A 23,657-nucleotide genomic window follows, 5' to 3' on the forward strand; every position below is an offset into this window, starting at 1 on the left:
CAAAAAAAGAAAAATCAGACTCAAAATCCGATATTATCAACACCTGTTTAAATCATGAAGAAGCAGAGTGGGCTGCCATGTAAAAGACTAGAAACTATCTTTAAGAGAATCTGTAGCCCCACTTTTACCTGGAAGCAGATTTTAAACTTTTAGTCTGTTAACGATGATATTCCTCTGGATCCGAAAATTTGGAGAAAAGTGTCATTTCTATATTAAGATTCCCTATACAAACGTCACTCATCCTGTGAGGATTTCCATGAAATCAGCAGGGTTTATCCACATAATGTTTATTTATTGTACAAACAGTTAATATTTACTCACAGCTTTGTGCAAGTGGCTCGCTCAACCCTCTCATCAACAAACACAAACTCCTGTAAATTCTACTGCCTTCAACGGAGGTACGTTAGTTTACACCAACTGATGATCTAGCTTATTAGCCATAAATCAGTGTTGGCCTGTATGACCTTCCTCCTCTGGCTGTTTAAATGCAGAATGACTCAATGCTGTTTCATCCCAATATTAAAAAAAAAAAAGAATTTCAGCTAGTAGTGACCAAACTCCCTTTGATTTACATTTCACGTCCGTTAACTACATAGGATAGAGTACTCAGAGGAAAAACTACGTATGTTCACCATTGTCACTGTTGTCATCCACCAGAATGATCTCCTTGAGCAAGTGCGATGGGGTGTGATTCACAACACTGTGCACAGAGCGCAGGATGACAGAGAGTGCCTCGTTTACAAATATGAAGACCACGGAGATCTGGGGCAGGTCATCTGGGTAGGTCATCTGTTTGCACCTGGAGAGAAGAAAGAAAGAATTAAAACCCAAGTAGCCACTGGGAGGTAAAATATACTGAAGAGCGTCCTCTCCTCATTGCTCTCCAGCATACAGGGACTTGCAGGCTTTGTTCTTTCTAACCCCAAAGATGCGGTAAAAGCTCAAAAGAAGCAACGTAGCTGGGAGCAGCAAACTTTCCATCAACTCAGTGAAAACCACAGGGTATCTGCATGCACACAGACTTGTAGCGGCTCTCGTTCTCTGGAAGGTTAAAAGCATCTCTTGAAAACCAAAGAAATATCAATGACTTTGCTCAAAAACAGCCTGGTGAAGGCCCACAATACCATAGCCTGCGTGTGCTCCCAGGGGAACCATCAGAAGGTCTGCTGTTAACTCCTTATTAGATCTCATACTTTTGAAACCTGGATCCACACATACAAAGAGCACTTGCCACCCTTTCCGATTTTGCAGTTTGCGCAGCAATAACAAATGCATGATGTTTGTTGTGCAGGCATGCACTTGCTGAAATATTTGCAAAACAGATCTGCTCCATCTGAGACATCACCTTGGTAGGCAGCTACCTCCCGAGAGTCACAACTTCCTTTTGTGCTTGCTGACTGATGCATATATGTCACCATTAGAGCATTTTGAGAAGACAAACCGAGGCCTGGAGAAGTCACACAGCACAGAGCAGAGCCTCTGCTTCCCATGCCCCTCTGTAAGACCATACTGCCTTATTTTAGTGGAATTCTCTCCCACTAGCAAAGATGCTAACATTAAAAAATTACCTACGTGTTCTCACAGTCAAAAGCCATTCAGAATTACCATAGCAATTACTGAACCTGCTCTCTAAAATACTGCTAATGATATCATAGGAAATGACTTTTCCTGCTCTTATCAAACTTTCTGACCTCTTTGCTCATTACTTTGGCATAACAATCACTTTTTTTTCCCACTATCAGCAGTCATGGGGATAGGGAGGGCGACAAATGCTTGACTGTTGGGTAACCTCTGGAAATCAGTTATGAGTTCTAGTAAAGTGCAATTATGCATAATTCCTACTCATCCCAGCACCATTTGCTCAGAGACCTACGTACTTGTCATTGATTACGGTGTTACTATAGCTACCTACTAGCAGCTTACTGGTGGTCTGTACCATACAGAGGACCACCGTGTAAAACTTCAGGCTAAGCAGCATTCTTACACAATCTAAAAATAAACCTGGAACAAGGACAGAGATTTACAGGAGGTGTGAATGCTCTGACACAGCCTGCTTTTTGAATTTCTTTTTGAATGTGATTTTCCTCTTGACCACACCAACATATCAAAGGAGTCCATCAGGAATACTTCACTAACAGGTAAGGGCCATCAGCTAAACACATAGACCTTGCAAGATTTCCCTTGATGAGGGACACCTTTGATCTGACAGCGATTTGCTTCAGAGCCTCACTTGTATCAGCAGGACATAGCAAATTGCATCTCAGTCAATCGGACCGGTACCCAGGGAGCGGGTGCACTGCTGGTGGGAGTGAGGCAGAGGAGGGAGCCCACCCCAGGCCATGCGTCCCGGTGGGGCCCTGCATCAGCCCTCAGAGCTAGCAGGAAAGAAGGGAAGCAAAGAAACCACATAGCCGAAGTCGGGACACAGTGAGGAGGCTGTGGCAGAGGAGGAGGAGGAAGCAATCCGAGGAAAGGTAGGATGAGCACAAATGTCAGAAGCAAAGAGGCATGTGTGGAAGGACCAAAGTATTTTGCCTAGGAAAAGACAGGGAGCCACTGAAATAATGGAAGACCTCAGTGGATTAGGCTGGGCTTCCTTTATCTTCTGATCAAGAAATTTTGCTGAACTTTTCTGGAATAAAAAGTATTTGTTTTATTGGTAAGTGGACTGAAACACCTGGGCACCCAGCCACACGTTCCTGTCCAGACTGAAAGGTTGAGAAGGACTAATCCCCAGGGCTTTTCCTCCATCCTCCCACTTACAGTCTGAGAAAATCGGTATTTCTAATTCAAGTTTTAAAACCAGCACACCTAAACCATAACCTCCGCTTTTGATTTATTTGTTCTTTGTCATATTAAATCAATGCATTATTATCCTAAGTGTGACTCCATGGTCTCACCGGTTCATAAGACTTTTCATGCCGTGATTCTCAATGATTACTTATATTGTGAGGCATCATGGACTGCTTTAGAGAAAAGGCTGTTTTGAATTCGTTATCCCACCTGGGTTAAGTCATTCCTACCACTTCCCACTGCAACCTTCCTTCTGTCAGTTCTCCCCCTTCTCTGTTAGCAGGACATAGTTGAAAAACTGCATTATGTCTGCATTTGGAATGAGTGCTCCAACCATTACTTATCAGAATATCTTGGGTAACCCTGCTGCAACAGGAACATCTAGATGAGCAAAGGCAAACCTCAAAATTTAGCAGTGGTTTAAAAGCTGTCATAATTTTATTTATTACAGCAAGGATGAAGAACAGCAAAAGAAGCTGTCCAGCTGAGCAGACTTTTCGAAGTCCAGCAGTGATTTAGGAGTTTATTTCCTGCAGACTTCCAGTCAACCTTGAACTCCCAACTCCTTAAGTCACTTCAGAAAATGAGATGGATGTGCTGAGGTAGTCGGAGAAAGTACCGGTCCACTAACTGTCGTGCTTTAACCCCAGACGGCAACTCAGCCCCACCCAGCCGCTCACTCGCTCCCCCCCGGTGGGATGGGGGAGAGAATCAGAAGAGTAAAAGTGAGAGAACTCGTGGGTTGAGATAAAGACGCTTTAATAGGTAAAGCAAGAGCTGTGCACACAAGCAAAGCAAAACAAGGAATTCACTCACTCCTTCCCATGGGCAGGCAGGTGTTCAGCCATCCCCAGGAAAGCAGGGCTCCATCACATGTAATGGTTCCTTGGGAAGACAAACGCCATCACTCCAAACATCCCCCCCTTCCTCCTTCCCCCAGCTTTAGGTGCTGAGCGTGACGCCATACGGCATGGAGCAGCCCTGTGGGCAGCTGGGGTCAGCTGTCCCGGCCGTGTCCCCTGCTCGCTGCTGGGGTGGGGGGAGCAGCAGCAAAGGCCTCGACTCTGTGTCAGCACTGCTCAGCAACAGCGAAACCATCCCTGTGTTAGCAGTGCTGTTTCCAGCACAAATCCAAAACATGGCCCCATACCAGCTACTGTGAGGAAAATTAACTCTACCCCAGCCAAAACCAGCACACTATCAAACTCTTCTGATGATGTCTGAGAGCATGAGCAATCCCAGTCAAGGGGCCTTTCCTTAAAAATCAGCGGGTGCTTAAGTGCTTCGTTGGATTGTCACCCAAGTGCTTCCCAACGTATTCTGTAATTAGATACCAGCTGCAGCCATTTACAGTTAATACTTCCTTCATTCCAAGAAACTCTAACCAGCAATTGACACTCTGAGCCAAATAATGGCATTACCAAGTCACACGCAAGGATGCTCAACCGTGCATCAAAGCACAACCGTGCCCACTGTCACATTACAAGGCTTTTGCAGCTTCGTTCTTGGCAGGATGCTGACAACAGACCAAGTGCATTGCAACAGAACATTCGGTCGCTCGTGCCTGTATGCAAGGTTGAGAAAGTCAGAGTGTCAGGAGGACACGTGAAGTCCTCCTTGGTGCAGCCCTTGATTTTGGCCCTGGAGCATGGCAGCAGGAGAGAGGTCGTTCCAGAGAAGTCCCAGGAAAAGTAAGGCTATAACAAGCCTATTGACTTTCCATAAGGCACAGGGCATCCTCTCACAAAATGGCTGGAGCAGCAGCCTGGAAACAGAGGAAAAGCATTGCGCAAGAAATTTATGAGCTAAAGATGGAGGAGCTTAACATGAGACTAATCACTTCTATTATTTATTTTGACAAGAAAAGTAAGCAGAAGGTGAAGACATCAAACTGTATGAAGGGGTCCTAACAAGGCACGCCCTTATACGCTTCAACCTGACCACCAAAAGGACTTTGGTAAGAAATTAAGAAACCATCCACTTCTGGCAGCCCTGATACTGTGCAGTAAAGTGCCTGGGTGTTTAAGGCAGCCCTCCTCAGGGAGCAGAGGCTTGGCCGCCCTGCTCAGGGAGCCCACAGCACCAGCACTACGCCCAGCACCCTGCCAGGGAAGGGAACTGGGTACCACCACAGTCTCCACTTCTCTGCACTTGGTCCGATCACATTATGAACTGCGGCAACCAGGTGAGGGAGGACAGTTGCAGTAATTGGTAGCCAAATCTTGGCCTCATTAACATCTGTCTAACACTACTGAATTGGGGAAGAACTTAGAGCATACATTTGACCTCTGTGGTAGCTGAGATGATGGTCTAAGCTGGCCAGGCATAGCTCACATTTAATATGACTGTGATTCTAAATTAGTATTATGAACCGTCATCAGGTCTCACAGTGTACAACCAGCAAAGGACTTCAGGTCTGTGTGAGCAGCAGTGCTTCTCCAGGGCAGACAGGTACGCTGCAGAGAAACACGCCGCTGGATGCATTTAGCAGTAGCAATTCCAAGCAAAGCTGATGATGCCATGGCTAATCATTTCTGTGGACCAGCTGAGGCTGGATTAGACCTGATATGTGACACAGCCCTTCAGGCACCTTCGTACAACATGCCAAGCATCGAACCTGAGGCATCCTGCTGCTGTCTTGGGAAGAGTCTTTGAGTGTTCTTGCTCTGTATTGGCTACTGCAGAGCTCAGCTGGCAACCCAGAGGTATTGCCTTCGTACGTGACAGAGAGCTTGATGTCAGATCATTTTTCTCTACTCTGGAGATGATTTTCACTCATTCTTTCCCTTGCATTGAACCGGTTCCGTAAATGAGCGTTTGCCAGCCCCCTGTGCCCAGTTGCGAGCAGGCATGAGAAAACGGGAAAGGCTCTTCAGCTGGCAGACCAGAACCTTGGAAAAAACCTCATGTACTAACACAAAGAAGGTCATAGATTAGAAAGTGGGACAACGAGAAAACAAAAGCTTCTCAGCTGCACACAAGCCTGCTCATGTGAGCTTGTAGGCAATAAAGGGAAGGAAATTTTCTTTTGTCTGAACCTTCATTCCTTGATAGCTGTATTTAGTCTTTGTATCTGATGCAATGGAAACATGTTAAGTCCTCTTTTTATCAGAGCTTGAATTGCACTATTTTTTTGTGAAGGGCTGACACTACAGCCGTGCAGGTAGTTCAGTGCATTACCAAAAGGAAAGAGAAATCTTTCCTGCTCTTTTTTCTCCTGCCTTCTCTCCTGTCTGCACACTTGCTAAGCTCCAAAAATGAGTTTTGCTTGCAGACCTTAATATACTGAGTTTGGAAATGGATTAGGCAATGCATTTAGAGATTTCTGACAGCTTTACCCTTCAGGAAGAAATGCAAACAAAATTAAAGCTGCTTCATGAATCTTTAAAGTATTTAACACAAGATATGTTTTTCCAATGAGCCACTGGGATGGAGATGACTGTGGGTTTCTCTCCTTCACAAACCTGATGAAATTGCTGGGCATGAGAAACCTCCTCTGCAGTTCTAGCACAAAACCCCCCCAACATGCTCCATGCCTTGAAAGCTGCAGAATGGTCTGGGTTCACGTGTTATAGCCACAGCAGGGGCAAGAGGCGGAACAGCACTTCATTGGGCACATGATCAATGAAAGGACAAAGATAAATATTAAAAAGATTATTGAATCCTTGCTCATTAGTGCTAACAAATCACCAGGTCAATGTGTGTTTTGAACCCAGTTAAACCAAAGGCTCAGAGTAATCTTACATACATGGTTACCTTTTAGTACCTAAATGCTGCTGTGACTTCTGTAGGCTCAGACGATTTACAACAGCTAAATCACTAAATTCAGTGGCTAGTTCAATGCCTGATTTCCTTCTCCAGAAAACCACTGAGGCTTTGCAGCTAGTGCTAGATGTAACACTAACTTTTCAGATGCAGAAATAAACTAGTGTTACATTCTTGTTCCGTATTGGCACAACAGTGAAAATGTGACAAGCTGCAGACATCTCCTTCCCCAGCATGGGATTCAGCTGCTGACCAGTCCGTGGCAAAAGCAACGACAGGCTACAAACTGATTAGCTTCATGGATCATGAATCTGTCAGGCAGAGGGCTCCAACTCCTTCCTAATTAATTCTCCTCCTCAACAGAAGGAGTTAACTGTATTATGCCATAACATTCTCTTTCTATTTAAGGATGGATTTTTCTGCTGTATTCAAAAGGGGGAAAAAAAAAAAAAACAAACAGTAAATTTTTGAGTTCAAGACTGGCACTTACTTTTTCCTCCTGTTTTGCAGCTCAAGGACAGCATTCCCTAAGAATCACGTAAAATAAATACTCACAGCTGTGAACAAGGGAGCAGTGGTACAGAACACTGATGCTCTATGTATCTTGAGAGAAGCAGCCCATTGTATTTACAACCAAGGTAAAAAGAGAAGTGACGGTTACTTTCAGAAAAAGCCTAGAAAATCTGGTGATTCCAGAAGATACCTTTTTACCATGGCTATTTCTTCACAGTCTGTGTTGCTTTACGGAGCAGCCTCCATTTTGATTTATCACACAGAAGTAAAATCAACACCCTCTCCTTTTTCCTGAATTGACTTGGGGAAGTGCAGATACAAGATACAGTGCAATTCGTGTTGGTGCTGTAAGCTTGGTAGTCTAGGCAGCTCCAAAAAACCACCAACCCTGACGAACAAAGGGTTTGGTGGGTGAATTTCCTCTCCTGAGTGACAGCTAAATAAATCGGGATAGTTTTCCCTCCACCTCTGCAAGTACTATAACACTCCCCTCAGTATTCGGATGTTCAGCATTAACACTGACTTCCCGTACCCATCCATTTTTTGGGTCCTCAGCAAAGTATTTGCCAAACCAACAAAAGCCAATCTGGAGCTCTGCTGACTGATTCTTCTTGAAAGAACAAACTGAGTGACAGTTTTGCGAGAACTAAACGTAATGCCGAAGAAACGACTGCCCTTTCTATTGCTTGAGAGATCATCTTCAGAGTATGCGTTATTTAAAATACTCCTCTGTCATGACATTACGGTCTGGAAATGGGCGACTTCCCTGGCTAACTTCTACCTGACTTAGCTGCTCCCTTGGCCACACTCCATGCACCACGTCCTCAGCAGTTATCCCTGAAGAAGAAATTCATTAAAATAAAGACACCTCCTCAACTGCTCCTGAGTACAAACTGTGTCTGTTCCTCCGCCCACAGTGTTTCAGTGCTTCATGTTAAAGGGGAGTCAGGGGAAGTCAACCAAAATAATCTATCCTCCAGCTTTTCCGGCACACAGTGATGTCGATGGTCATTTTCAGGATTATAATAAACCGACAGTTTAAACCTACTCCATATTGTGGGAATTCCCAGCAGCTTTTTTTGCATGCCTCCTTGACACACTATTCTGTGTTTTGCATCCAAAAGTCTTAAGAAAGGAATCACTCGCATTCATCAGAAAGAAATCAGGCCAAATCCTTGTTTCTGTACTAATCTCAAACACCTCCTGTATCAAGGAAAAGTATCCTTTAATATCAACCAAAAAAAACCCATTGCAATACGCCACGAGTTTACCAGCACACATATATCTGCTCCTGGGAATCTCCCACGTTCCCAGGCTGAACAACTGGACTTCATGCCTGTAAGATTTGCAGAATGAACACCAGCAGCAGCCTGTTTAAAGTAAATGTCTTTTATACCTTAGAACTCTCTCTTCTCTGTCCTATTTCCTACAGAAAAGACCAAATTTACAGGAATTTCTGTCCGTAATACTTCCATGAAGGAGAGAGCCCTTTCCAGCTGTGACACAGGCAGTTCCGCAGGTAGGTTAAAGCTCCCCATGCAGCTGCAAGAGTACACGTGGGACAAGTGTTCCCTGAGAAGCAGACATCCATTTTTGTCTTTTTTTCCTTTCTGTTTGAATTCCAGGCCAGTACGACTGGGACTAATTTCTCTGCACAAAACCAAACCAACACATGTTTGTATCTTTTGTTTTTTAACATGCTTGCTGCTCTATTTGGCTTAATTCCTCCCATCTCTATGACAAATTATTTTATGTGTATGGTAGAAAGCCTTGAGAACTGTCAGGCAGTGACCGACAGCACAATAGATATGCACAGTTAAAACATGCAGCATGAAGATGGCCCCACCTGTAAAGAATATTAAGCCTTACAGTTAAGATTATTAGACTCTTCAAAAGTAGCTGCCACACACGTGAAATAAGAGGCCCTGTATTTCAGTAAGCTATTTCTGGCTTTCCTCAGGCAAACAATACTAGAAACATGCCATCATGTCTAATACTCATATTGATTTATACATATAAAAATGCTAAAACTAGTTCCAATCACTTTTAAAACAAGCCCCTTTATTAACGTGAAAAATGGCTAAAAGCTCATGCTCAGATCCTTCTGTGTTAAAAAGTATTTGCCTTTTTTTGGTAACTTAACTTGAGTCACTAATATGTTTTGAAATACCATCTGTAAGAAATTTCCACTCTATCCCCTAGTGTGCCCATCCAGATCTGCCTGTGGCTGTATGCAAGCTGCATCACAAAGCATTAGGCTGATTGGAAATTAATGGAGGAGCCAAAATCTGCTTTCAAACGCTTTTCAAAAATCCCCAAAGAAAATGTATCCCCCATGCGACTTCATTTTAATGGTGCTGCACTTAAATTTAAGGAAGAGCCCAACTAAATTCCAAATGACATGTATTCTGCCGAATTTTAGGTGACTGAACACTAATGGCTTATTCAGATTTGTCAAGTGATTCTCAAGACTTCTGGAAGATCCTGGTCCCTGTTCCAATTGGATTTTTAGCTTGCATGCTTTAAACGTAAAGACTAGACAAGAGTTGCCCTAAAAAAATTAAACATTAAGATGGTATTTTGAGATTGAAGAGTTCTTTGAACTTGAAGCTGCTACCCCGTGGCACCACTTCTCGTTCCTGCCACCAAGGGTCATTACTCTCCAGCTAGCAATGTGAAGTCAGCTATTTAGCTGCATTTCCAACAGTGATTTCTAGCAGATTTCCCATTAAGAAGTACTCTTCCACTCAAGGTGATACATCAAGATCCCAAAAAAGGATACTTATGGCAAAGGAAGAATTAATCCCAGCATGTCTGGAGGGAGTGAGAAGGTAACAGCCCAGATATCCAAAAGTGGACTGCATATCTTAAGATGCCACCTTCTCTAAAGTGTCTCTCCCATTGCACTCCAAGTCCCTGCCAGACATAAAGAAAAAATAGTGGAGTGGATGAAATCAGAGGAATAATTTTCAATAAATAATGTATAAGAGTAAACTCACCATCTTCCATTTGCACAGAACAGTTTGCTGTATCCTTGAAGCTATTTGTTATTCCGATAATAATACCTAAATACAGAAAGTTATCCTTGACTGTTAAAAAATTTACTGCAAGTATTTAATATTAAAAATTCAAGGTACTTTTTTTCAGTTTTGACTATCGCAGTCCCTCAGCTGGTGCTGTTGGTGCTGGACAGAGACTGAGTATCACAGCGTTATCTAGAAATGTAGGGCAATAAAAAAGTTTTCAAGGTAATGGCTGCAGAGCCCTTCATGGATTTCATTACAGGTTTGCTGTCACGTTGCAGCGTGGTGGTAAGGAGGAGGATAGAGGAATGCAATCATTTTCCACTATTACTTCAGCTAACCATGTTTTTTATGGTCTCGGGAGGACATACAACAACGTTTGGCAAACAATCCTTTCTTTAATGGGCTCCAGTGTATTTTGCAGGAGACCAGCTTTAATCTCTGGTCAAATCCAGTTACGTAGCAGAATGTTTCTTTCTACCTGTGTGCAAATGCAGGATGGCTGGAGGAGTAAACAACCAAATGGGAGGCCAGTCATAAACTGAGGAAACCCATCCCCTCACCGCCTGCCAAAACCGTAGTGAGCAGCTCTTCATTTTGCCCTGTCCCAGCAGCTGCAAGGCTGGCTGCAGCCCAGAGAGGTAATGCCTCCCTGGTAATCACAGCGCTTGGTGTGTGGAGGGGATGTGAACCCGATTTGACTAACCAGCAACAGCCTTGAAACGCTTAAACAGTAGTCACAGGGTTTTTCCTCTTGCTTTAAATGATCAATTTCTATCAGAGTGAAAACAGACCAAGTTTATGGTATGTGGGAAGAATTATGGTTCAAATAGAGCAGTGTTCCAAGAACAAATGCATAAAGAACATTGATTTAGCACTGAAAATGAGAGTATTAAATCCCTGATGTTCAGATGCTTTATATGGGATTGAGCGGAGAGCCTGGTGGTAGTAGCAGCATGTTTATAAAAAGGCATGTTGCTGAGTCAAGCAGAGAGGACAAATAGAGGTCCACGCGCCGTATGCATTATCGGTAGACAGGGGTAGGAAACTGCCCGCAAACCAAGCCTCTTTAACAAGAGATGATGGAGCACATCCAAAGCTCTCAACGGACTTTGGATCAGGAACCTGCAGGATAAATCACTGGGCAAAACCAGCTCCGTCAAAACCTAAGAGCAGTCAGATCCTGAAGTACAGATGGGACTTTACTCCTCCTTACTTCTTTCCCAGTGACACTTGCAGGATCGTTCTTTGTCTACTGTAACTACTTTATGAAACGTCCTATTCAAGTAAAGCAGTTAAGCATGTCTTAACTTCACTGGGGTTACTCATACGCTTAAAACTAGGAACATATTTAAGTGCTTCATTGGACTGGAGCCTAATTGCACTTTTATAGCTTTTCTTTAAATTAAAGGCTAGCTAGGGGTGAACAGCACAGCATTCAACAATTTCGCGCATTTAGAATTTAAATGTTAACAACAGTTTCTGACCTTCTAATTATTTTGGGCACTTCAGAAAACTCTTACATTTTAATTTTATTTTGGTTACATTTGGAAACAAAAACATTTTTAAAAAATCCAGCCACATTTGCTGTCCAGCACAAAGCTAAGATCCAGGGTTCACACTTCACAGCAGCAAAACACTTCAATGTATGGGGATTTTTAATATTTATGAGCTCTTATCCTAATTCAGAAAAACAGGTCAGCATATGCTAAGTCTTCACTCCGGTTGACAGAAATTAGGCAGACGTCCTAGACCAGGCAACGTACTGAAGTATGCCTGTGAATCTGAGCGGGCCAAGGGCACACGCCAGTCTTTTCCTGCCTCGGAGAAGCCACGGCCGTTGCAGCACTTCAACATTCATGCACCGCTCCTACCCAACTCTGCCTGCTGAGCACCGATTTCTTTTACACTCCGTGTTGTCCGGTGGTTTTCTCCTACTTGCCCACAGACATTTTGAAGCCACATCCTCAGTGTTTGCAGACTGAAATTAATCTGCCATCAGAAAGAAACCTAGAAGTGAGTGCTCTGCAGCGGGGGAACAGCTTATTCCCATTAACCGTCTGCCCAGCAGACTGAGGCTGTGTTCACAACCATGCCCTTCTTTATCCCTCATCTGTAGACACTCACATTCAACCTGTTTCATCCAGACTATTTGCTCAAACCTGTACTTAGCGAAGCTTTCCCCCCACTGCTTCCAGAGATTCCCAGATCTGTCAGGCAAAGGAGCTGAGTGCTCCTCTATAAGCAAACTGAACACAAATTCCCCGCCTCTCGGGTACACTTGGGTTAATAACACCAAGGCAATAAGCCAACGAACTAGCTGTAGGTCATGTATTTGCTTTCAGGCAGCGTAGAAAATACAGGAGCAAAGCTTCAATGTCATTTTTATCTTGAGTTTAATGTAAACTGCACCGTGACCCTCTGGGAGAACCGTGTCCTAATGAAACATCCACGAAGAGATGAAAGCTTACTCCAGTTGCTGAGTGAGACAACTGTTCACTTTGCGGATGGAAATAACTGAAATTTATGCCTTTCCTCTGGAATTTTAGGGGTACAGTCTAACTTAGCAACAGCACCCAAGGGTATTTTAGTGCACTGTTTTAATTATTATTGCTGCTATTAATATTTTACCATTAGTCAAGCCTGAACTACCATCTCCGTCAGAGGTGTGTTTCATGCTACCCTAGGGGCTAGGCCCGTGCTAGGTCATTCTGAAGACAAAATACATAAACGCAGACTAACAAAAGTCTGGGAGCGCAGAATAAATAATATACTCATCCCTTAGAGCAAAGAAGAAAATAAACTAATTAAGGAACTATTTAACAACCTGAAGGCATCTCACACAGGTGAAATGTAGCTCCAGAGGGCTTCCTTTCTAGAAGCTGAGAAACAGGGAGCTTTGTGCATAATCAATACACAGAGATGAAATCTCCTGTAATTTAAAGCTGCCTAATGCCTCACTGATAAATCCTGCCACACCACCACCATCAAAAACTGTAGGTGCACTTCTTAGGCCAAGGGGATTTGGATTTTGCCTGATGTTTGCATGACAATTGTCCTCATTTTCTCTGCTTAATTCAGACATATAAGGAGAGATGTGTATTTGTGCTGGGTAGTATTTGTGCTGCTGTTCTCCTCCATCGAATGGCTTCTTGCCATTGCTTAAGTGATCCCTACACAATATATCAGCTATATTATAATTCTCTACAGAAAACAGAGAATAAAGTTGCCTCCTCTTCTGTCACTACAGTTAACCTTCTGCTGAGCAAGGGCCTTCCAGCTTTCTTTCTGGGGAGAGGAGATAAGAAACGCTGATTCAGAATATTTTCCAAGCGTTATTTTCATGTATATGCTAATCTGTACACCAGAGGTGGTCAGGATAACGTATAGAGGATTCTTAACTTAAGAAATTGCACCCCATACCAAGTTTCTTTGCAAAGAGTAACTTTGCCTCAAATATTCATTAATTATAGACTTAGGCTAGTCATCTTTCTAAGACAGAGCCTTTACTCGCACACTGAACATGCTGTGCCTTTCCCCAGTGACCCTGCCTTTACAACACAACGCCTAGTTAAAAGCTCCATCACAAGTTTTGTGTGAAAAATGAAATTTCCCAGTTGAGTTTCCCCAGTGCTCACAAGACTGTTCCTCTCAATGCACAGAATCATCAAGAACCACAGAGATCAGGAATCTGATTTTACACCACATTTTACGCCCTGATGTCCTACTATATGCAGAGTGTGGGTTTTTTCATCACCTTGGGAGTTCTGAGGCTTAGTAACACCTACTGCATGATGCCTGCTTCACAAGGGTTATTTAAACGTGCCAGGACAGCCAAGAAATAAACAGGGATCAGCCTGGTGCTGGCTTTACGAAGGCGGCATCGAGGCACAGGCCTGGAGCTCCTACTCCTCCGGGCTTACACCCTATTTCAAGGGAAGTCTCCAGGTGAGAACAGTCAGCTGCTGCAGGAATTCTTGTAGCCAAAAGGATGCAGGCCAAAACTGCACAATGATTGCTTATTAAGACAGCCATTTGGTTTGGTAGAAATTTAGGGAAAAGAGCGCACAGACTGCACGGTAAGCAACTGTCCCTGGGCCTCCTTTGGCATTGCATCCAGCAAGGTGACCTGGTTTGGCCATGGTTTGTTTTTGAGACCACAGCAGAAGGTTTAGAAGCAATACAGCAGAAGCCAAGAATTTTTCAGAAAGCTGGAGGAACAGAAAATAGAAGCCCCACACTTCAACAACATAAAACAATCAAACAACTTATCTGGCAGGTGCTGTTTCAGAGAAACAAAAACTTGGAAAGCATCTAGATCAAGCGAACCAAGACAGGCAGCTTACCATTTGCTAGCCTGCAACTGTCAGGTACTTCTGGCTCTGGCTAGTTTTAAGAGTCTCTCTCTTTTATTAGCACTAAATTCACTCAAAACAGGAGACACGAGGAAAACAAGCAAGAACTGACACTATTAAAATGAAACACTGCATCAACTTGGAGTCCACAATTCAGTTTTATTTCAGACAGAAGAGTAAATTGTCTGACATTTTGGCCTGTTCATGTTTTTATCGCAAAGACACAAACAACAACAACAACTAAAAAATCTTGATGTTATTTGACCTGAAACCTTGACTTTCTTATACTATGAAACCTATCCAAATAAAATAGGAACCAAAACTAGTTAATTTTTAAAGTTACACCAGGAAGGCATTTGGAGAGAATACATCTCTCACATTGTCAGCAGAACTAAATTTGCATGCACATTTTAAGAAAGAAAAGGGGAACATCTTCACCTCAAACCATTAGAAGAACTCCTTCAAAGCCGTAAGAAGGATAGCAGGTGTAGTTTAACAGAGATACATGTAAGGAAACATAAAAGGAAGAGAAATACCACCCTGAATTCATTGCCTGACTTGTTCTGTTGCTTCTTTTTATCCTGTAATGTGATATCATGGAGTGTAACATAACATGACAGTTCAGAAATTTACAGGAATACCCTTTTTGCCCTGGAACTGATAGCAGGCAACAATCAGCCATGGGCCCAGGAGAGGGAAATGAAAGAAACATTAAAATGCCAGCACACAGCTGCAAGTCACGACTGCGTCTCAGTAGTGCGTCTGCATTACAGATATGTATTTACCTGTGAAAGAACAGCATACAGGATTTGAAGACAGCACCCCACAACTGCTCTTCTGAAGGAGGAAATACTCCTTCTGCAATGAAAATATTGTGTCGCTCTGTTTTCAAGTTCAGAAAATTACTACAGTCTCTAAAGCATACTTTTTTTTTAAAAAAAGCAATTGTGTTTAAGGCACCTGTAAATGTGCAGGTCACAGGAGGCACATTTAGTCTCATGATCTGTAAGAAAAACTGAGGGACGCAAACCAGCTTTTTGATCATCTCCTCCCAGCTGAAAACTGTGCTGCCTCCACAGCTGCTGAGTGGGGACCTTACCCAGGTTGCCCATGCTGGCAGGTCATTCTTCAACATGTCTTGCTAACAGAGAAGTTCCCTCTTGTTTCTTTATGCCTTGGAACATTTAACAGTTTGGTTTGGATTCATCTGAAATCCTCTGTAAGCTGGCTGTCCTAGGTTCCTGAAGGAGAGACCTCCAGAGGACATTACACACTATACATCGTAAGCAATGCTACCACGTGTGTGCTCTTCTTCTCCACTGACTATAAAGGAAGCCAAGTTGATCACCTTAAATTAGATGTCTAACTTTTAGTCAATGTTATGCAACCCACCTTAGGTAAACTATTCATGTATTCAAGAGTATGTTCTGGTGCAGACAAATTGCAGGGAACGGCTTCCTGCAATGGCTTACTGCATTTAAACACAACATTGCAATCAGTTATTTTTCATGCGCTCTAGTTAATCAAATTCAGCCTCCACTAAATCTACATTTATTAGTGCTGACAGTCATGCAGAACTTGTCTTCAACAATTAATATACACAAAGACACTGCAAAAATGTAACAAGAGGAAAATTACTGCATTTGAATGTAAGGTGGGTTTTTTCAAAAGGTGGTTCGTTTTTATGATTCTTTTTAATTTAGCCTTGCTGGTCCTCCTTTCGTTATCCCATGGGCCAGTGTTCATAATCAAGATCTATGTTATACGTTTTGTGGCATAATTAAACTCACTACTTAATTGGAAAGCCTAGCTAGCACTAAACAAAAGGGAATCAATAACATATCTAATGGGAAAAGCCAGAGAAAACTTCTATCGAATACCAGAAATAACTGCGAGATATTGCTACGTGTCCGGGCACTGCTACTGTGCAGACAGCATGGAGTCCAGCTCACGGGGAGGCTCTGCTTAGGAGCCATGTCCTGCAAAAAACTTTGGTGCTGTCTCCCCAAAGCCTTTGGGGTCACCAGCTCCTACGCACAACAGAGCAGGAGGCAGAGTACCACTGTAGTGGAACCTGGGCGGTCTCATGGTCATACCTCACGGTCATACCCTACTGCTGTTGCTCAAGCAAAAGCAGTCCGAGAGCCTCCTTGATGATCAGATGGCCTCAAAAACTGCTTGGAAAGTTTCTCAATAATTTTTTATTATTGGGAAACACGGTCACAGCGTCAGTCTGTTCCTCAGTGAGTCTTCGCACTGGAGCAATTCAACATTGTATAACTAATTAAATATTCAAAGATCTAATGGTGACCTGGGATTTTGGAGACAAAGGTTTGCTCCCACATTCCAATTCATATATCATTATTTAGGCAAAGCGAGCAGACCTCCAGCAGAGGTTGGAAGACGACCTACAGTACCTTCATAAACAGGGTCAAGTCACAACTACAGGTCTCAGGGACAACTACAGAGGTGCAGTACAAATAAACAGCACTGGGTGTAGAGCCAGGGGCCGGCGGGTGGTACCTGTGATTCACAGGGACTTCCCTTTCCCAGCCAAAGGAGCAGGTGATTCTTCCTTTCCTGTGAGGGCTTCACACAGCTCCAGTCTGAGCCCTTCACAGCCAAATAGGAAACGCTTCCCAAAATGTAGCGATAAGCCCTTGGCATACACAGGGATACACAGATAAACACAAGCGGCCCAGAGGCAGCAGTATGAGCAAATTTAGGTTGTCAACTGCTATCCCGAACGAGCTGAGTCAGAATTACAGCACTAAACACCGTGCAGTAGCCGGGCAGAGCCCGGCTCTCCGCAGAGGAACCAGCGCAGGGACTTACTCAGTTCGCACCAGCTTGGGCAAGACGGAAAGCCAGCTCCGACCTGGGCACATCTCTGTGAAGCTGTATCATCAATTATGCATACAGATAACGTATGCGCAAAGGCGCCCGCGGTATTTGTAGGGGATTCACAGCCCAAGGAAAACGTCCAGCCTGCGTAACTTGGCAAAGCTGGTTGAGACCTATACAAAGTCCCAGAGCACGTGTACACACATGCCCCCTTTGCAGTGTTCAAAATCCACATCTGGACATTGATTTGGGATCTAATTAAAACCCTTCAGTTAGTTTCATCTCTTACTCAATTTCCCTCCAACAAACAATCGCAATCTGTTGCCCAGAGGTAATTCTGTCTGCTCCATTTTCTGCCTCTGTTTTTGCTTCTCTCTGTTTCAACTTATGTCATATGTGCAACTGGAGTGGCCAAAATGGGTTTTTCTGAATTTTAGCATGGTTTTTCAGATTTATTGAGAGTGGGTGCAAAAAAAAAAAAACCAAAAACAAAAAAGTGGAAAAGTTTCCTATCAAAAAAGAAGCCTCATGGAAATCAAGATATTGTGCCTGCACTGTGATTGTGAAACACTGTCAGCTGAAAAAAGAAATGCTTAATTTTAACTAATGTTTCACTTTACTGTGACGTGACATGGCAGTGACAGGTTAACGGTTGGACTCGATTATCTTAAGGGTCTTTTCCAACCTTAACAATTCTATGATTCTATGACATTAATCTGAAAGTATTGGTAGAAGCCAGTGATAGAAAATTCATTATTTTAAAACTAAATTTTTCACGGGAAACTAAATGTTTCCTTGGTCTAAACATTCTGTTTAAATAATCATTTCACAGAAGATATTCAGCCTGACACAAAATATTTTTAGGTGGGATTTTTTTTTCAGTTGCCATTTTCTGCTCATCAGAAATTCAGATTCCTGAAAAGCTCTGGATCTGTTCCAGTGCAGATATTCCTTGCGCAGGGGCCCATTACATTGCACTCTGGTTAGCCTGGGAAGAATCCTAACGGCCTGTTTCAATTCAGAGATTCTTGTGTCATTTTTGTAAGCGGTGCACAGAACACCCAGTGTCCCCAGAGGATTTGAAAAGTGGGTCATGAGGCAGAGCAAGCTGCAGAGGTGGAGAAAATCAAATAACACCAGGTCTAACCCTCTCCAATCCACTGATCCAAAAGCTGATGCTCTTTGAAAGCCATCTGCCTTCCTGCCCTGCTCCTGCAGGGACATCCGACACAGACGGGCAGAGGAGCTGCCCGCTCCCACAGCCTCGGGCAGGGGCCGTCGTACCAGGCCGCCGATCCTCCTCTCTCGGCCGAGAACTTGCAAACACGTATATGACTTGGCTCGAGAGAGCTGCTGACCAATGGCTCAGACGGCACAGTGAGTCCACAGAGCTCCACCGCCAAAAGAAAGGGTCAAAATTAAAGGTGAGCTCCCTGTGTTCTCAAAAGGCTTGAGCTCACCGGCCACTGAAGGACAGACAGGCCGTATTCTAGCCGCTGGCCTCATGCTAGCTACTGTTATTAAACCCTTGAATGAACAAATCAGAGGTCTATTTACCAAGCCTGCCCCCTTGATAGCACTATTTGATCAATTCCAGAATCCTTTTTGATAGGTAATTAAAAAGGCTTTTCCTTAGGTATAGAGCGGAGTGAACCATTAATTACACTTCAGAGCCCTAGAGATGCAATTCCTTTGCTATTGTGAAATGTCTATAGCAAGCAACGAAAATGCTCGCCTCTATAAAAGAACTGAATAAATGAAAGTAATTTCCTCGAGACCTAGATTCCTCTGCTTTTTATGGTTAAAGACTTGAGTTGCCTCAGCATTAATAAGTTTGTTCTTTAGGGCTGAATTTTCTCAATACAAACATCCATGACCATAACACAAAGAAATATCTTCTTTGGCTGATAGAGCCAGCAGACTGAATCCATATATTAGTATTATTGTTATCACTGGACTGCCACAATGCACTCGGCATCAAGTTGCACAAAAAAGATCAGTTAAATGAAAGATCCTCACCAAGCGGAGGCAATTTTTTGTAAAAGCCAATTTAACCCTTGTGGAAGCTCAGCGATCATATTAACTTTTCTCCAAAGTATGCATAATGCATCACAGCAAGCAGTGTTAACAAGCGCATGTGTGCGTATGTGTGGACGTGCCCTGCATGTAAAGAAACCCCAGAAGTTATTTAAGTTGCAAAGTCAAGTGATAGAAAGTTAGAAAATGCCAGATTTACAGGCGTTTAACCTGTTTAATTCAACACCTTGCCATCCAGACCGTGCCCCAGAAAGAACAGGGGAATTTATGTTATCCTGAGAGACGATGCTTACATTTGAAAGCATCTGGTTAGTTGACACTTCCCAATTTTCCAGGATGCCACTGTAAAACAAACAGCTTTTGTAAGTTTGGGGGCCTTCCCCCCCCCCCGCCTTTGAATTAAATTCCTTAAGGTTTTGACTTTTTCTCTGCATTCTTCGTCTTTGATGAAGTCAAAATCTACTGTCATATGGGGCTGAAACACCTCTGTCTTCATGCATGATTGGGAAGGACTGAGTATGATCCTTTGTTACTGGAGCACAAACTTCTATTTTGTGCTACACCTGACAGCAGTGAAGGCTTTTATTCCCCCAGAAGGGCAGAAGGATGGCTGCTGCTGCTCCTGAAGCCTATTCTAGCAATACAGCGTGTTCCAGCTAAACCTGTTCTTTTTCTCTACTCTCAGTACCCCTAACAAATTAAGCCACTTGAAGACAAATGACGTCGCAGGGGTTTAAGTGGCTGGCTCTGGGCACTTCTGTTCCGAAGTGTGGGATCTCTATCAAAATCTCAGCTGTGCTGCTCCAGATCTGTTTTTGACTATTCAGTCAAACATTGGCCCTTTGGCGTGACGGTAAGAAAGGCGTGCACGCAGCCCAGCAGACTGCACAGCATTCCCATGGGTAGGATTCAAGGCTATTCCACATCTACACATATTGGTAGAGATAACTGATACAAATACATGTGCTTATGCTTTCCCGCGCATATACATCAGGGTCATTGGGCAACACTGGATTTGTCTCCACTAAGTACTTGAGTTCATGTGATCACAACCTTCACTTTGAATATGCAAGAACATAAATGGAAATTAATCCAATAACATTTCGCCATTAAATAACACTTTTCCCAGAGAACCACATAGCAAGTTCTAGCTTAGCCGTTTTCCAAGGGAAAAAATAACCTGTTCCTTACAAGAGAAGCTTCTCTTTCTTCCATTGCACAGAGGAAACGGGGTATGTTACCGAGGGCTAGAAAGTCCTGCTAATACCTCACTGCTGGGAAGAGAGATCAGGACATTAAACATCCTGAGCTCTCTGCAACGTATTTTCCATGGTGATATAGCCCTTGAAAAACTTCAGCACACCGGGGAGCAAAGATGGGGCTGCAGCAGGGACACGCAGAGACCTGTGCTACTGTCCTTGCCCCTTCTTCTTGTGGCTTGCCTGTAACTTGAGAAATGTTTTTCAAGCTTGATATGTGCCTGTATGACAGGGGATGAAACCAATCCCATCACAAGCCTTATGAATTCCCTTGTAACAAAAATAATCCTGCTAAATTCTTTTGGCATTAACGCAGATTTCATCCGTACTAAAAAAAATTACTCTAGAATTTAGGTAGTTAATAACAGTGAGTACTAACCAGACTATTATCTTAGAGTTATTTTCATGTATTTCAACAGACAACAAGATATCGACCACTTTCCACTGAGTACATGAAGCAAAGTCTCAGGTCAGTCCAATACTAGGATAATTAGCTGAACATTTCTAAATACTCATCAATCAACCATAATAAATCCTCAATATTCTGCTTGACGTTGAACTCAAACACATTGCATTCCCATTCTCGGTCTTTGCATCTTCTCAGAGTACTCAGCTGCACTGCACTCAGCTGCTTCAAGGCAAAAAGTCACCATTACGACTTACATAATCCATTACGGAAAGATCATCAGCCCAACTTCAAAATCAGCCCATTTGATTGAGGTGAAATCCAACAAGAAATGAAAATAGCGTTCAAGGTCAGACTGAACAAACTTACAAACTGTTGGGGAGGCTTTGCATTGTTTTATAAAACAAAATTGCAGCTGCTCTATATTACATGTCTCTTGAAACTAATCATAGCTTGAAATATCAATTCACAGTATGTTTTTGAACTGTTTCCCCAGGGTTGTCTGCTTTCTACATAGAGACAGGGCAAGCATTCAAGCTGTGGGAGGTGCAATATCAGAGAAGAAAAAGCTGAGACGTTTATTACACCATGTTAGGATCAAACTATAATTTTGTAATTATTGTGTGAATTGTAATCGCAAGCAAGCTATTTACTGTCATTGCTTCGATTTGGCACACAAACGCAACATGCACAAAATCTGTTGTTGTCTCCTGTACTTAGAGATTCCTATCGTAAAGAAAAGGCTTCTGAGTTAAAAGGAATATCTGCACTGGCAGCAGCAGGTAGGAAAGCAGAAAACCATGTGAGTATATGGGAAAAGCATCTCTACCCACCCAGGCTTGCAGGCTTCACCGCAGTGGAAGGACGGGGAGGTGACTCCAATTTAGGAGCCTTCATGGTCACGCTGTCTGACTGTATACCTCTTTAGTGTAACATATTTTTTTAATTTGCTGTGTGGGGATGAAAATACCTCCTGAAAAGCAATTAAACCACTGAATGTTTACTGTAGCTATGCTAGTCGATGGAACAAAAGGCTTATTCTACCAGAATAAGATACCGGACAACAATTAGGGGGGAGTTCAAAGATAAAATGAACTTAAAGATAATATTTCTAATCAAATTTCTTTTAAAAGAAGACTAAGTCTTGAATATTACAAGTCCCACATTTGCACAGCGAAATCATGTTTACTTTCATAAATTGCGTCTATGCAATGCAGACTTGAGTATAAATTTTCCTGGTTCAGATCTTTAATACCTACTGCTGTGTGCAAATATGTAGATCTGAACATTTTAAATGGAAGCCAGAATGGGGAAAAAAAAGCATCGTTTAATACTTTGGGAATGCGGTCCAGATAAGTGTTTTTAGTCATAGACTGGCCATGGACTTTGTACATGGCCTTGAACATTAATTCTACCTTGCTTCTCAATTTAAAAATGAAAAGTCCTCCCTTTTTTAAAATGTTCTGGGAATGACACGAATATAAATCACAAGCAGACTGAGAAGGGCTCAGCAATGAGAACTGTTATCAAGAGATGGAGAGATGAGACCATTGGGCAAGTCGGCATACAAAGTTGGACAAAACAAGAGTGTTTTCCCAAAGCCTATTTGAAAGATCTGGAGGCTCAGTTCTCTCCAGTATATAATTAGAGTTCTCTCCAGTATATAATTAGTTTGGTCTAAACCAAACAGAACGCCAAGCTCAGCTTTGCCGTATGGCTGTGAGGCACAGCTATCACCTGTTAGGCAAGCAGTGTGGTACTACATGGTGGATAAGAAGAGGTTGGTAGGGTACGGAGTGAAAACAGTCTTAGCATTAGAGTGAGAGCTCCTGAGAGAGACTGTGTATGAGTACCTGTGCATGAGTAGCTATGATTCTATGATTTGAAGGGTCAGAGACAAAAAATGCTGCTCATGAGGACAACAGAAATTTCTAATAGAAAAGGGCAACCAAATGGCAGCCAAAGCTCATTTGATACAAGTTGATAAAACTCTCCACAAGAGCTTCTACCTTCTCCAAACTTTCAGAGAACCATAGAATCGTTTAGGTTGGAAAAGACCTTTAAGATCATCAGGTCCAACCATTAACCCAGCACTACCAAGGCCACCACTAAACCATGCCCTCAAGCACCACATCTACCCTTTCTTTTAAATCCCTCCAGGGATGGGGACTCAACCCCTGCCCTGGGCAGCCTGGGCCAGGGCCTGACAGCCCTTTCGGTGAAGAAATTCGCCCTAATACCCAACCTAAACCTCCCCTGGCGCAGCTTGAGGCCGTTTCTTCTTGTCCTAGTGCTTGTTACTGGGGAGAAGAGACCGACCCGCACCTGGCTACAGCCTCCTTTCAGGGAGCTGTAGAGAGCGACAAGGATAAGATAAGCCTCCTTTTCTCCAGGCTAAACAACCCCAGCTCCCTCAGCTGCTCCTTGTAAGACTTGTGCTCATTTTTCACAGCAAATCATCACTCATTTTTCATAGCAAATTCAATCTGAAGGATTTTCCTGTGACTCGTAAGTATCTAGAGACAAGTGTTTCAATTCCAGCATCTCGACCTAACTAGAACCACCTCAAAAGTCTCAACACACCACAAGGAAAGCAGTTTTCCCGGTAACTCAGACAGTTAATCATGCAGCATGGCCTTATGACATTCCCAAAATGAGCACG

The 23,657-nt window shown here is 43.1% G+C and overlaps 1 protein-coding gene across 5 annotated transcripts in view; it reads right to left on the reverse strand.

The window, feature by feature from the left end:
* Positions 1 to 23,657, reverse strand: part of GALNT9 (polypeptide N-acetylgalactosaminyltransferase 9) — a 313,952-nt gene that overhangs the window by 105,270 nt on the left and 185,025 nt on the right. For all 5 annotated transcript variants that reach the window (XM_087754687.1, XM_087754685.1, XM_087754686.1 and 2 more), the window contains one exon: positions 633 to 799. In XM_087754687.1, the coding sequence (XP_087610813.1) occupies positions 633 to 799 (167 nt within the window). The remainder of the gene's footprint in view (positions 1 to 632; positions 800 to 23,657) is intronic.

This window comes from Nipponia nippon, unplaced genomic scaffold (genome assembly GCF_047370975.1).
Source record: "Nipponia nippon isolate SJK-2023a ecotype South Korea unplaced genomic scaffold, ASM4737097v1 scaffold_18, whole genome shotgun sequence".
Taxonomy (NCBI): Eukaryota; Metazoa; Chordata; class Aves; order Pelecaniformes; family Threskiornithidae; genus Nipponia; species Nipponia nippon.